We start from the raw sequence: 13,246 nt of genomic DNA on the forward strand, positions 1-13,246 counted from the left end.
CTAAACGTCTCAAAAGAATCATCTTCAGGCTTCCCTTTTTTTTTTTTAATATTGCTGTAATTTAAAAATTAAAGGGATGAGAAGATGGCCATAATATATTAAATGAAAGAAACGGGTTGCAAAATCATATGTACAATATAATCCCTATTTTGTGAGTATAATATTTCACAGTGCAGCACTAATTTAAGAGCATTTTTTCAAGGAAAAGAGAAATAATACCATAAAATGTATACAGTGATTAAATGATTCAGCCTAGGGGCGCCTGGGTGGCTCAGTCTGTTAAGCGTCTGCCTTTGGCTCAGGTCATGATCTCAGGGTCATGGAATGGAACCCCGCATCAGGCTCCTTGTTCAGCAGGGAGTCTGTTTCTGCTTCTCCCTCGCCCTCTGCTGCTCCCCCTACTTGTGCTCTCCCACATTCTGTCAAATAAATAAATAAATCTTTAAAAAAAAAAAAACTATTAAAAAGTATTTAAAAAAATAAAAAACAAATGATTCAGCCTAACTTTAGAAAAAGAAAAAAAATGTTAAAATGTGGATTTCAGAAGCCAAGAAATATTATGTGTATGTGTATACAGACATACAGTCATAGACATCTAAGCTACATAAACCTATAAGTATCTAAGTACAAATACCGTACATATATATGCAGACATCATACATGTTTACCCAGGCGTAGATAAAAAGTAGAGAAGGATATTGTCTCAAATTCTAGCAGCAGTGGCGTCTGGCTGTTATATCATATCATGAGTGACTGTGATTTTGCTCTTTGTTGCACTTCACCTGCAATGAAATGTACATTTTTATTATGAAAAAAGTCATGTTGATAAGAGAAAGACTTAGATATGTAAAGCCCACGTCACTTATTTTTTTTGTCCCCATTCATCTTGCAAAAGACTCTCACTCTTGATTCTCCTTGTTGCAGGGATGACACGTTTTCAGACACTCTGAGCCAAAAAGCTGACAGCGAGGCCAGCAGTGGGCCCGTCACTGAGGACAAGTCTTCGTCCAAGGACATGAACTCCCCAACAGACCGACACCCTGACGGCTATCTTGCCAGGTGGGTGGGGTCTGATAATCAGGCTCCTGAACCTCCACTTTTCCAAGCACTTCGAGGAGCCGCAGAACCCGCGGCTTTGCAATTACCCGGAGTGATAAGCTCTCCTATTTTCTCTTTTTTTGTGTACTTTTAGACAAAGAAAAAGAGGAGAGCCACCCCCTCCAGTAAGGCGTCCTGGCAGGACCAGCGATGGCCATTGCCCCTTGCACCCCCCACATGCTCTTTCCAACTCCTCAGTTGACCTGGGGTCCCCAAGCCTGGGCAGTCACCCCCGGGGCCTGCTGCAGAACCGTGGCCTCACCAACGACAGTCCTGAGAGGAGGCGCAGGCCAGGCCATGGCAGCCTGACCAATATCAGCCGGCATGACTCCCTCAAGAAGATTGACAGTCCTCCTATTAGAAGGTCCACATCGTCAGGGCAATACACAGGCTTCAATGACCACAAGCCATTGGACCCAGAGACAATCGCTCAGGTAGGATGCGTGGAATGGAATGGCACCTGCTGTGTACCTGGGGTGTGATGGAGGGATGCAGGACTTCCTCTTTGTAGTCATGCTTTTTGTAGAGAACCAACTAAAGAAAACAGAAAAGAAATTAGTCTATTCTTTAAGGCCTGACTAAGGGTCTCTTTAGAAGAACAATTTGTTACTGGAAGGGCCCAAGTGATTAGGTTCATATTGATTCAAAGACATGGCAGAAGTGTAGGACCCGGGGCATTCAAACACATCATTGCTAAATAGCCAGTAAAGTCTGGAAAAGAAATAATAATGAGGAAGGACTAACCCTACCAGATCCCAAAAACATGCTAAAGATAATAAAATAGACAAATTGATAGAAAGAATGGAGAGCCAGAAACAGATAAAAGTTAGTGTAGGAGAAACATGACCCTTCCAACTTAGGAGAAATGCTGGATTAGTCCATAAATAGTAGGAGAAATAATAGCTAGCTATTTGAAGAACAGCAGGTCTGGGTCCTCTGTCACTCTTCTCTTCCCAACAGTTTGTGCAAAGGACTTTGTAGTTTTTTTCTAATGATTAAAATTGACAAAGGTAAGACAAGATTGATTAATGGATTTTCCATCATTCTGCCATTTTTCCTCTAGTTTTTTTTTTTTTTTTTCCAGCATAGGCCATCAGAAAATATGGGTATCACCAATGACGAAAAAGGTGAATAGATTCAGGGTCTGCCATTTTAATCTAAAGCATCTTCCAGCCATCTGAAGCTTAAAAAAGAGCTAAATCGATCAAAAAAGAGAGTGAATGAGAAATAAATGAACAAACATGGGGAACTATTAAAGATGAATTATTTTTAATAAAGAGTGCCCAAGGAGACCTACACTGATGTGACAAATTTCCAAGCTCTTTCCATTGTCCTAAAGAAAATTTTGGATGTAAATTAGGTTGTGAGGGGTTTAATGTGTTTTTTAAAAATTAAGCCAATTTTTTTTTTAAGATTTTATTTGTTTATTTGACAGAGAGAGAGACAGTGAGAGAGGGAATACAAGCAGGCAGAGTGGGAGAAGGAGAAGCAGGCTTCCCGCTGAGCAGGGAGCCCGATGCGGGGCTCGATCCCAGGACCCTGGGATCATGACCTGAGCCAAAGACAGACGCTTAACGACTGAGCTACCCAGGCACCCCAAAATTAAACCAATTTTAAATGTATAGCAATTTCTCAGCAAAAATCAAAAAGACCTTTTGGTTTTCTCTATTTGAAATACTATACAGGGCCCTTGGAGACCTATATAGAATCAGTGATATTTGATTACAGCTGAATTTAACAGTTTGAGAAATCTATAACGTCACTGCTTATGATAAGCAGGTGAAAGAGGATTTAGGTTAGAAAGATAGGGAATTAGGAGCTTTGGGGTGGGAAGGTGTAACAATGCCTGTTTAACCCTTTTGCTTCTAGAACCAGGAAATCCTTTTTGCTTGTTTCTTTGTTTTTGTTTTTAAGTAGGCTCTATGCCTAGTGTGGAGCCTAATGCAGGGCTTGAACTCACCACCCTGAGATCAAGACCTGAACTGAGATGAGTCAGATGCTTAACCAACTGAGCCACCCAGGCACCCCAGGAAATCCTTTAACTGTAAATCATAAAAACAAAAACTCAACAGATAAAGCAGGCTCTGCACGATCTGGGGCAAATACTTATAAAAAAAATCCATATGTTTAGCATCAAATGGAAATAACATAAGAAAATAATCACTTGAAAAGTGATGTCATCTTCCCAAAACGGCTTCCAGCTGTGTCCTTTATTTATCTTTCCATCTCTCATCTTCGGATTTTCCCATGAGGACAAGTAAGCCTGCCATCGTGGTGTTCATACAAAAAACATGCAGATGCTCTTATTAAACAAATCAGTGGAATCCCTGATGGGGCTTTTTTAAAAACAACAGTATCCATATGTGATCATTGTATCTTGGTTTAGTCATTTAGCAAACTTTTATTGAGCACTTACTATGTGCCAGGTCCTCTGCCCGGCTTTATAGAAGCAACGCTAAATCATTACCCAGCTGCTTTCTGAAGGTGCTTGCAGTGCTGTGAGGGAGCTGGAAATGGAAATCCGTTCCCATTATGCAGCGTCATGAGGGTTATGCTCCAGGTGAGTGAAAGGAGCCCCGGGAGTGTAGAGAAGAGGTGTGTCAGTCAGACCTGGGCGATGGGTCTTCACCCCTCCCGTCCCACACAATACTCCACCGTGGGTGTGTGTGGGTGTGTGTGTGTGTGTGTGTGTGTGTGTGTGTTAAAGCACATAACGTAAAATTTACCATTGTAACCATTTTTCACTGCGCAGTTCAGTAAAGTATATTCACATTTTGTGAAACAAATCTCCAGAACTCTTTCATCTTGCAAAACTGAAACCCTATACCCACTGATGAACAACTTCCCTTTCTCCCCTCCCCACCCCCAGCCCCTGGCCACCCCATTCGGCTTGCTGCTGGGAGTGTGACTTCCTCATATAAATGGAATCATACAGTATTTGTCTTTTCGTGACTGGCCCCTATTTCACTTAACTTCATGTCCTCAAGGTTTATCCATATTGTAGCATGTGGCAAGATTTCCTTCCTTTTTAAGGTGAATAACAGTCCATTGATGTATATACCACATTTTGCTTATCTGTTCATCCATCAATGGAACACACTCTACCTTTTTGAAATATGTATTTTGTAATTCCCCCTTTACTGTCTGAAATAAATTGACAGATGAGATACGTAATTTGAAAAAAACATATAAAGCTCTAAATATAATATACAAAAATACAAGGAATTAAATATTAAAACAATTAAGTGTACTTCAGTTAATGCTTGACTAGGCTAGAAGACAAAGTAGTAAGATGCTTTCACCTACGTATATAATTACCATAAATACAACAATTAAAAAGGCATATTGATAAAAGATAGAGTTAGGGTCAGGGCTCACATTATTATAAACAGGATTTTCACCTACATCAATGTCTGAAGGACATTCAGAAGTTGAACAAGATGCAGGACAGTTCATTGCATATAAATTTATCTGGGACACCGCAACAGATCTAGTATGTATGACCCCTGCCCACCAAATGCCAATAATGCCACCCCATTCTTGTGGCATTTAAAAGTACACACACACACATGGGAACCTGGGTGGCTCAGTTGGTTGAGTGACCGGCTTGATTTCGGCTCAGGTCATGATCTCATGGGTGGTGAGATCAAGCCCCACATGGGGCTCCACGCTCAGTGGGGAATCTGCTTGAGATTCTCTCCCTCTGCCTTTCCCCCAACTTGTGCTCACACTCTCTCTCTCAAATAAATAAATAAGTCTTTAAAAAATAAAATACACACATAGCAGACTACAAAAATGCCGTCTATGGGGCAGTACCACTTCGCTGAGATCCACTGGACAAGAGTATCAGGGGAAGGCTTAAACTGAATTTTGAAGAACTGCTAGGAGTTAGCCAAGTATATAGTAAGTGCTCAAAATTATTTGTTAAATGAATGAAAGAAGCCTGCTTCATTCCCATTCCCATCTATCTCTTGAGAAATTGTTGCAGTGTCTAAATTGAAGCTATCTTTTAACCATAAGTTGAAATAGAATTCTGTACAGTAAGTCAGCATGTATGGGAGAAATCACGAGAAGGCTGCCTGGCACCTTGGGATGGCCGGTGTTTGATAGATGACTCCACGCACCCTTGCATCTTGGTCTGCTGACCACGCAGTCAAAATAATAGTGTGGGACAGCCCTACGTGTATACATCCTACCGCCAGCGACGTTAAAACATCATTGCTTTGCAGGCCTGTCTGCTTTGAGATGAAGCGTAAGGGTTTCTGTACGTTAGTACTAATTACCATTCTCTTCTGTCTCTCTCTCTCTGGTTATTTTTCAACAGGATATCGAGGAGACGATGAACACTGCTTTGAATGAACTCCGAGAGCTGGAGAGACAGAGTACAGCAAAGCATGCCCCCGATGTGGTGCTGGATACCTTAGAACAAGTGAAAAACGCTCCCACCCCCGCCACGTCCACGGAATCTCTCAGCCCCCTGCACAACGTTGCCCTCAGGAGCTCGGAGCCGCAGATTCGACGGAGCACCACCTCCTCCAGTGACACCATGAGTACTTTCAAGCCTCTGGTGGCGCCCAGAATGGGTGTGCAGCTGAAGCCGCCAGCCCTTCGGCCAAAACCTGCTGTTCTTCCGAAAACAAACCCTACTGTAGGACCTGCCCCACCTTCCCAAGGTCCAACAGACAAGTCTTGCACAATGTAAAGACCAAGTGGGCAAGGTCATCTGGGCTGGTGATTTTAAAAGAAACAGATCAGTGACAAAAGTCGGTGATCCATAACTTTCCTTAGTTTTGTGCTTACAACTGGAGATTTTTGGCTTTTCTATGTTCTCGAATGTAATGTCTGAGACTAGTTAAATTAACACGGGCATTTGTATTTTGTAATTTTTTCCTTTTTTTTTTAATAACTGGACATATCTTATGTCATTTTAAAGACAATAGAAACACTTAGATTTACTTGAAAATCCAATGCTGCACCATTTGTAATGAAGACAACACCGCTCTACTCTCCGTGTGGTATAGTGCTTCGGGTTTAGTGCAGCCCGGGTGAGTCAGAAATGTCTGGATCCGAAGGCACGCGAATCTGAGTTCCAGGCCTTGGTGTAAAACCAGTGTTGGTCTGTGGCACTTGGGGTGGTGGCTGAACGGTGCTAACGGCATTGTTAGGTAGCTGACGGTGAGCACCTCGGACCCGTGCGGGGGGACGCTCCCAGGGGAGGTTGCAGCCCACCGCCTGAATGAGTTGGATGCTTGCCTCTTTCATAAGAGTCCCCTCCCTTGGGTCCAGGTTAAAAGCTCAGAGGAAGGGGGGTGAGAACCCCTGCAGTTACTGCTTGAGCTGAACCTAGGAAAGACGAGAGAGAGAGAGAATCCTCCAGAGCTCTCGGTGTGACTCCTTCCACAAGCCTGATCAGGCCCCCGAAGATTTCCAAGTCCATCCCCTGCATTCACAAAGGACTAGAACAGTCTAATTTTAAAGACTTCCTGGTTGCACTACTCCACAGACTCCTTCAGAGATCTGTTGTTACCAACTGCCTAGCGAATGCTTCTAGCTCCCTGAAACCGCTGTGTTCTCCCCCTGGAAATGGAGCACACACGCGGCACACAAGTCCTTGCCTCACTCCACCTTCCCTCTGGCTAAATGACCTCGGTTCCTTTAATCAGGCTGCACAGAGGCCTGAGGAACCTAAGTGGAATCCCCAGCTCTGCTCTCCGTTTGTGTCTCTGAGCCAACAGAGAACTGGCTCCGGGAGTGGAGGACGCGCCATGCTGGCCAAGGTGGGAGGGGCACCTCATGGTTCCAGGGTGATTGCCTTCCAATCTGGCACCTGGAACCACTGACTTTTTCCTTTCCTTTTTTTTTTTTTTTCCACGTGGTCTCAACAGAACTCAGATAGTCAGGTGAGCTCCGTGAGGGACCTCTTTCTCTGACATCCTAGCACAAAGACAGTTTTCCCTATGTTTTCCCTCTGTCTTAAAAAGTTGCTTTGAATTCAGTTGTTTTTACTAAGGTACAAATCACCACTCCTACCAGCAGCAGCTTATGCCATCCTACCTACTTTGTCACTGAACTTACTGATGAAGAGACCTTTTTTTAAGAAAAATGGATGTCCCAGACTAAGCCCTCTCGACCACCATTGATTTCCTTCTAGGTTTGGATTCAAACTGGCAGCCACTGGCCTGCCCATCTAAGAGTGACACAGTATGGAGTTGAATCTGTTAACCCACTGGTGAATTCCTCCCGCAGGAAACAATGAGGATCTGTACGAAAAATCAAGGTCATTACTGTGATCTCTCCCTCAATTTGCCAGTCTAATCATTCTAATGCAGAGAGAGATTAAATTAATGAGATAGGGTTACCTTTCAAAGTCACACTTCTGGTTGCTAGCTGGTGGCCTAATTTCACAAATGGATTGAATGGAGAATTTTTTTTCAAGTATTTCCAGGTATGGTAAGCTTTTAACTCTTTGAGTTTTCTGAAGCATCCTCTTTGCCCATTTTGAAAACGATGCCCAGCTCAACATCTTGTCCAGCCTCTCACCATTTCTCTTGAGCTCTCTTGGTCTCTCAGCAATCTGAGACACCAGGGAGACTCAGCCAGGATTGAGCTCTTAAGTAGCACTAACCCTTTTAAACCATCTTCCCAAATTCCTAGGAAACTGAAACCTTCCTGAATAACCTCCCAGTTCCTTCCAGATCCCACTTTGGTCTCTAATTCTCTGCTGCTATATGGGGAAACAGAAGCAGAGAATAAGAAATGGAAATAATTGGGGGGGAGACTTTAAATCTTTTAGAAATTGAAGTTAAAGGATTTCTTTAAAGCTACTTTCCATCTTTGATAGAAGAGTAACACGTTACAGAGGGCATCAAAAGGGCAGAGGCATGTTGAATTCATTATGGGGAGAGGAGGTGTCTTCTGCAAGTTTTAACTTAGCTCTTACTCCTGCAAGTTCATGTCTTCAGACTTCTCCCTGGTAAGCCTGCCCGGTGTCTCCTCTCTTCAGTGTTTACACCTCTGATGAAATGAGGGTTGCCTTTCCAAACACCAAATTAGGATTCTGCTCCCTTAGGTAGCAGGGGACTTGCTGCTCTAGAGCCTCAGAGCCTCAGAGGCTGGGCCTTCTTGCGGGAAACTTCTAGTGCTCTCCCATCACGCCCTTAAATGTCTCTCTCTTTTCTCCCTATATCCCTGGTGACACCCCGAAACCTTTCTTTTTTTTCTATCTTCTCCACCCCTCCACCCCCCGCCCAATTCCCAAGGAAGGATGTGACCTCACAGTGAGTAAGGACTCACGTTTTCTTACTTTGTTTTAGTAAGAGTCTCAGATTCCAGGGATAAGACAAGGTGGCCACTTCACAAAGGATCCAGAATTACATCCTGTAAGCTCATTAAAAGCTTCTGCAGCCTCACCCACCATGTGGCCCTCTCTATAGCTACCAGTGTGGCATGAGGTGGGGAGGAGGGAAGGTGCGAGGGATGGGCAAAAAGGAAAGAATCTGGAGATGTTATGTCCCAGTTTCAAGGATCATATTCTTCATGCATGGTTTGGGAAGGAGGTTATTTTGAGGATGGGCAAAGGATGGCCCTACAGAGATTACCAGACTCCACTTACACAAGAATATATATTCACAGCTGATACAACTGTTCATGTCTCACCCACAGAACTCACTGAAGTAGGCTTACCAAGTTGACCTTTTGGTTGGGGTCAGGGGTGTTGGGAGAGGATCATCAGGAGAGAGAGAAAGGTACTTAGTATAGATTTTCTGATGAGTGTTCTGTAAATTATTTGAACCAGTCAAATGGCCCTTTGCAGAGCTCTGTATTCATGTTCACGGTCAACACTATCGTTCAACAGTTTTGCACATTTTCACACAACGTAATTTGACTTTGGTGCTCCTTGAGCCATCCATAGAATAATTTACAGCAGGGTCCCACTTAATCTACTGCAGTGAGCACAAACAGCCATCAGTAGATGGAGAGATCAGGTCACATTGTATCAGTCAAGAGTTTTCTTCGTACTTTTGCCATTCCCAAAATGGGCTTATAATTTAATTAAGGAAAAGATACAAGTGGGAAGGGTAGTAGTGTCCTCAGCTTTGGGAATGACACGGGGTCTACAAAATGAAGAAACTTTAATATGATAATTACAACCTCTAAAATTTAAAGAGCCCATACTGTATGTTAACTAACTGGAATTTAAATAAACTTTAAAAAAAAAAAAAATTAAAGAGCCCAGAGGTCTGTTGAGGATTTAGAAGACTTCAGATTTGGGATCACATTCGTTTTATTCCACAGTAGTGAGAAACCACGAATGCAGGACAAGCACTTGGGACTGAGTCTTGCTCTGAGTTACCCACCACTGAGGCTTCAGCTGCAGAGCCACTTAGAGGTAAAGGCTCACCCATGTGTACAATAGAGCTCCCCACTCCAGACTGTCCCCTGAGCTGAAAACCCAGCCTCCAGCTGGGCTGGGTGTCAGGCTGGGTGCAGCGTGACTTTGGCACACACACCCCCATTCAGATGAGTAAAACAAACTGGAAATCGAGCTTTCACTTACCCTAGTATACGTTCTTTAAAAGAAATAGTCTATGTGGTATAATCGAGATGGGTACCTGTATCTTTAAATTACATAGGGACTTTTGTATGTTTAAATAATTGTACTGGGTTCCATAATGCTTATCTTAGAAACTGTTTAGTAAAAGGAAATATATAAACCGTGCATTTGTGAATGCCCCCTTTAGAGCATTCATCCAAGTTCAGTGTGTAGTGTGATGGTTATTCTAGATGTTTAAAGTAAAGTGAGTGGCTGTATAACAGGAGAGACTGCTATTTACCTATGGACTCAAGGGTAACTCCTGCCCACGTAATTAAATCTGTATTGTCCTTTTCTGTCGGTTTGATCAATTACAGTACTGGTAGCTTCCTGCTTGTGACTGTTACCTAATTGTGTCGATGTACATCTGTAGTATGTACATGTGAAAGTGCCTTTCTATTTTAGAGGAGTTTTAGCCTTGCTTTTTACTGTCGCCCCATCCACCCGCCCCACCCCGCGTCTGCCCCCCCTCCCCGCCCCCACCCCCCCAATTCCTACCGCCCACTTCAGTGGGAACTTCCTCCGCGTCCTCCCTGCTTCTCCGTGCCCCTTCCTGTGCCTCGGTGCTCAGTATCGTTTGTCTTGCATCCTTGTCGGTCATCAGACTGTCTCGTTTTGCTGGTAGCCGTGACTGTGCCTTTCCCGCCCGCAGTGTCCCCGCGTCCTCCCTCCCGCTCTGAGCTTCTTCCGCCCACGTGTGTCGCCTGTGCTCTGTCCTGCCTCTGTTACAGTCCCGCAGCTCTGAGGCGGAAATAGGGGGGATGCTTTTACAGTTCTGGAAGAAAAGAAATGTTTTGTTAATCTGTTGTGACAATGCACTTTTATGTATAGTACTGTACATTTTGGCATGTACCATTCCAGGCTTCAGTATACAGTCAGGTCTGTTCTTCACGGTGTATCTTTATAATAAATAAGATAGTTCTGGCTGCCTTTGTCTTCTTCCGATTTAGTGTGATTCTGGGTGATGTTTTCATTCTTTTTTTTTTTTTTTTAAGATTTTATTTATTTATTTGACAGAGACAAAGCGAGAGAAGGAACACAAGCAGGGGGAGTGGGAGAGGGAGAAGCAGGCTTCCCGCGGAGCAGGGAGCCCGATGCGGGACTCGATCCCAGGATGCTGGGATCATGACCTGAGTCAAAGGCAGACGCTTAATGACTGAGCCACCCAGGCGCCTCTCCTTTCATTTTTCTAATCACTGTTAACACCCAGCACTCCCCCTCCCCCCGCAGAGCTAGTTGCATTAGATGGTGGGAAACTACCTTTTTTTTTTTGAAGTGTTTTTATCTCACTTGCATTTTTATTTGTGAACTTGAAAATAAGACCTCATGCACAGGGCCTCAATCATGAAGCCAGAGATTTTCAGAGGATGATTTGGAGACCCCTGTGTAGTAAGGAAAGGGAATTGGGAGAGGGCAAGCAAGCCTCCTAAACACTCCCCAGATTGAAATCTTTCCTGAAAAGGATTCTTTGGCATAGTAAACCTTGTCAAGCTGATCTTTGGTTTCATTTGAATACACTGAAATGCAATCCTTAGGTATAGACTATGTTTAGAATTCCCCATGTACTGATATTTTTTTCTTCAAACGTTAAAAAAAAACTAACTCTTGAGGTCTATCAATACCTAATAGTTTTGTAAAAACTATCAGCAATGTGCTGGATTGAATATTGGTAAGAGTTGTGGGATTTTTTTAAATGACCCATAAATCAAGGGAAAAAAGCTTTTCATTGGAACATAAAATACAAACAGGAAAGTGCACAAATCATTAGTGTAATTCACAGAGTAACACTCTATTGTATCCACCACCCAGATCAAGAACCGGCACAGTATCAGCATCCTAGAAGCTAGGCTTGTGCCTCTCCAAAGTTAATATCCTCACGAATAACACCATGGTTTGGTTTTGCCTGTAGTTTTAACTTTCTAGAAATGGCCTCCTAGTATGTAGATTCTGTGTCTGGCTCCTTCTGTTGAAATTTATGTCTGCGAGAATCATCCATCTTGTTACATATAAGCTAGTTTCTTCCGTTTTGACTGGCGTATAGAATTCTTTTACATGAATATGCTCGGTGTTTATTTTATATTTCCTAATTAAACTTTGGGCATTGTATGCAGGAATCTATAAACATGGACAAATGAATGGGAAAAAACCACCTGGTAAAGGAACTATTTTCCTCAAACATGATGGAATGATGTTGAACCAAGCCATTGCCTGGAAGGCCTACCTGATAGAGGGTAGAACCATTCTAGGACCAGAGTTGGATTTAGAGGCTGCCCCACAGGAATGAAGGAGCAAATCAGACTATAGGATTGCTCCAGGAAAGACCTCATTGTCCTGCCTCATCCTCAGATCCAAAGACTCCAGCCTGCCCCAACTCTCTCTGAGCGCGCCTACTTCCTCACATCCCTCCCTCCAGGATGAGAGTCCCATGTGGGTGTGTCTGGTTGTCAACTCCCTCTGTTCATATACCAGCACCCTGTATGAAGATTAGGAATGCAGAGAAGGAACTGTCTGGCTTCTACCTTGGGTAGTTGGGATTCCTAAAGTGGAAAATTCCCCAAGCTTGATCCAAAGTGCCAAAACAGTCCCGGAAAGCCAAAAACAATGGCAAATTGCTTTCTACTGGCCATATGTCTCCATTTCGATTTTGGAAAATATGGTCAATATACCTTTGAAATAATCCTGGTGAGGTTCCTTATTCTTCAGTAGCCTTTTATCTGTTTCTACATAGTAGACAGAAAACTTGCCTTCTATAATTAAAAATTAAACATTTTATCAAGGTTAGTCCTCAGCAAAAGCAGCTGGAGAGCTAGGACTGGGCTAGATATCAAAATGTGTGTGAGAGAGAGAGAGAGTGCACAAGTGAGCACTCCTCCTAAAGTCCTGAAACAACATGCTTTGTTCAGCATTCATATCTTGAAGGAAGTTATGATGTGATCCAGGACATCTCCAACTCTAGGATATTTGTAGCCCACTTCTGGTGACTGGTGAATATACTCTTCATATTGATAAGCTCTCTATCAGGTGTGCTCCTGGGGGTATATGGCTTTCTTTTTGCTGCTTGGGTGTGCAGCTAAAGTGAGGACTATTGATGAATTCCCCTCTCAGGGATGATGCATTGTGCTAATCTTTTGCCTTTGACATACCCAGGGAATCTCTTGTGTAACAATCATGTCCCTCTAAATGAAAGTGGATGATCATACACTGATATGATATTAACTAACTTGAACATGGGACTCGGGGTTCTAGGCCTTTGATGGACTACATCCATTAAAAAATATATATATATGATCAGGATGTGTAATAGAAGGTACCATCTGTGAGCCAAAGATTATTATTGCATTAGTAACTGAATATTAACAGATGCATTTGAAGAGGGAAAGAAATTTTATTTTTTTGAAGATTTTATTTATTTATTTGTCAGAGAGAGAGCACAAGCGGGGGAGGGTGCAGAGGGAGAGGGAGAAGCAGACTCCCCACTGAGCAGGGAGCCCGATGGGGGACTCGATCCCAGGACCCTGGAATCATGACTTGAGCCAAAGGCAGACGCTCAACCAA

The 13,246-nt window shown here is 43.2% G+C and overlaps 1 protein-coding gene and 1 long non-coding RNA gene across 3 annotated transcripts in view; one reads left to right on the forward strand and one right to left on the reverse strand.

The window, feature by feature from the left end:
* The window catches only part of SRGAP1 (SLIT-ROBO Rho GTPase activating protein 1), a 179,038-nt gene extending 168,422 nt beyond the window's left edge, over positions 1–10,616 (forward strand). For both annotated transcript variants that reach the window (XM_031026587.2, XM_006731932.3), the window contains exons 20-22: positions 925–1,059; positions 1,193–1,532; positions 5,423–10,616. In XM_031026587.2, the coding sequence (XP_030882447.1) occupies positions 925–1,059; positions 1,193–1,532; positions 5,423–5,800 (853 nt within the window). In that variant the 3' untranslated portion in view covers positions 5,801–10,616. The remainder of the gene's footprint in view (positions 1–924; positions 1,060–1,192; positions 1,533–5,422) is intronic.
* LOC145721827 (uncharacterized) lies at positions 506–10,317 on the reverse strand. Its single transcript, XR_014145752.1, has 3 exons — positions 10,190–10,317; positions 1,570–1,632; positions 506–782 (listed from the first exon to the last, which is right to left on the reverse strand). It is a non-coding gene; the product is annotated as an uncharacterized LOC145721827 (long non-coding RNA).
* Positions 10,617–13,246: the final 2,630 nt, after the last annotated feature.

This window comes from Leptonychotes weddellii, chromosome 5 (genome assembly GCF_054177405.1).
Source record: "Leptonychotes weddellii isolate Sample4059 chromosome 5, ASM5417740v2, whole genome shotgun sequence".
Taxonomy (NCBI): Eukaryota; Metazoa; Chordata; class Mammalia; order Carnivora; family Phocidae; genus Leptonychotes; species Leptonychotes weddellii.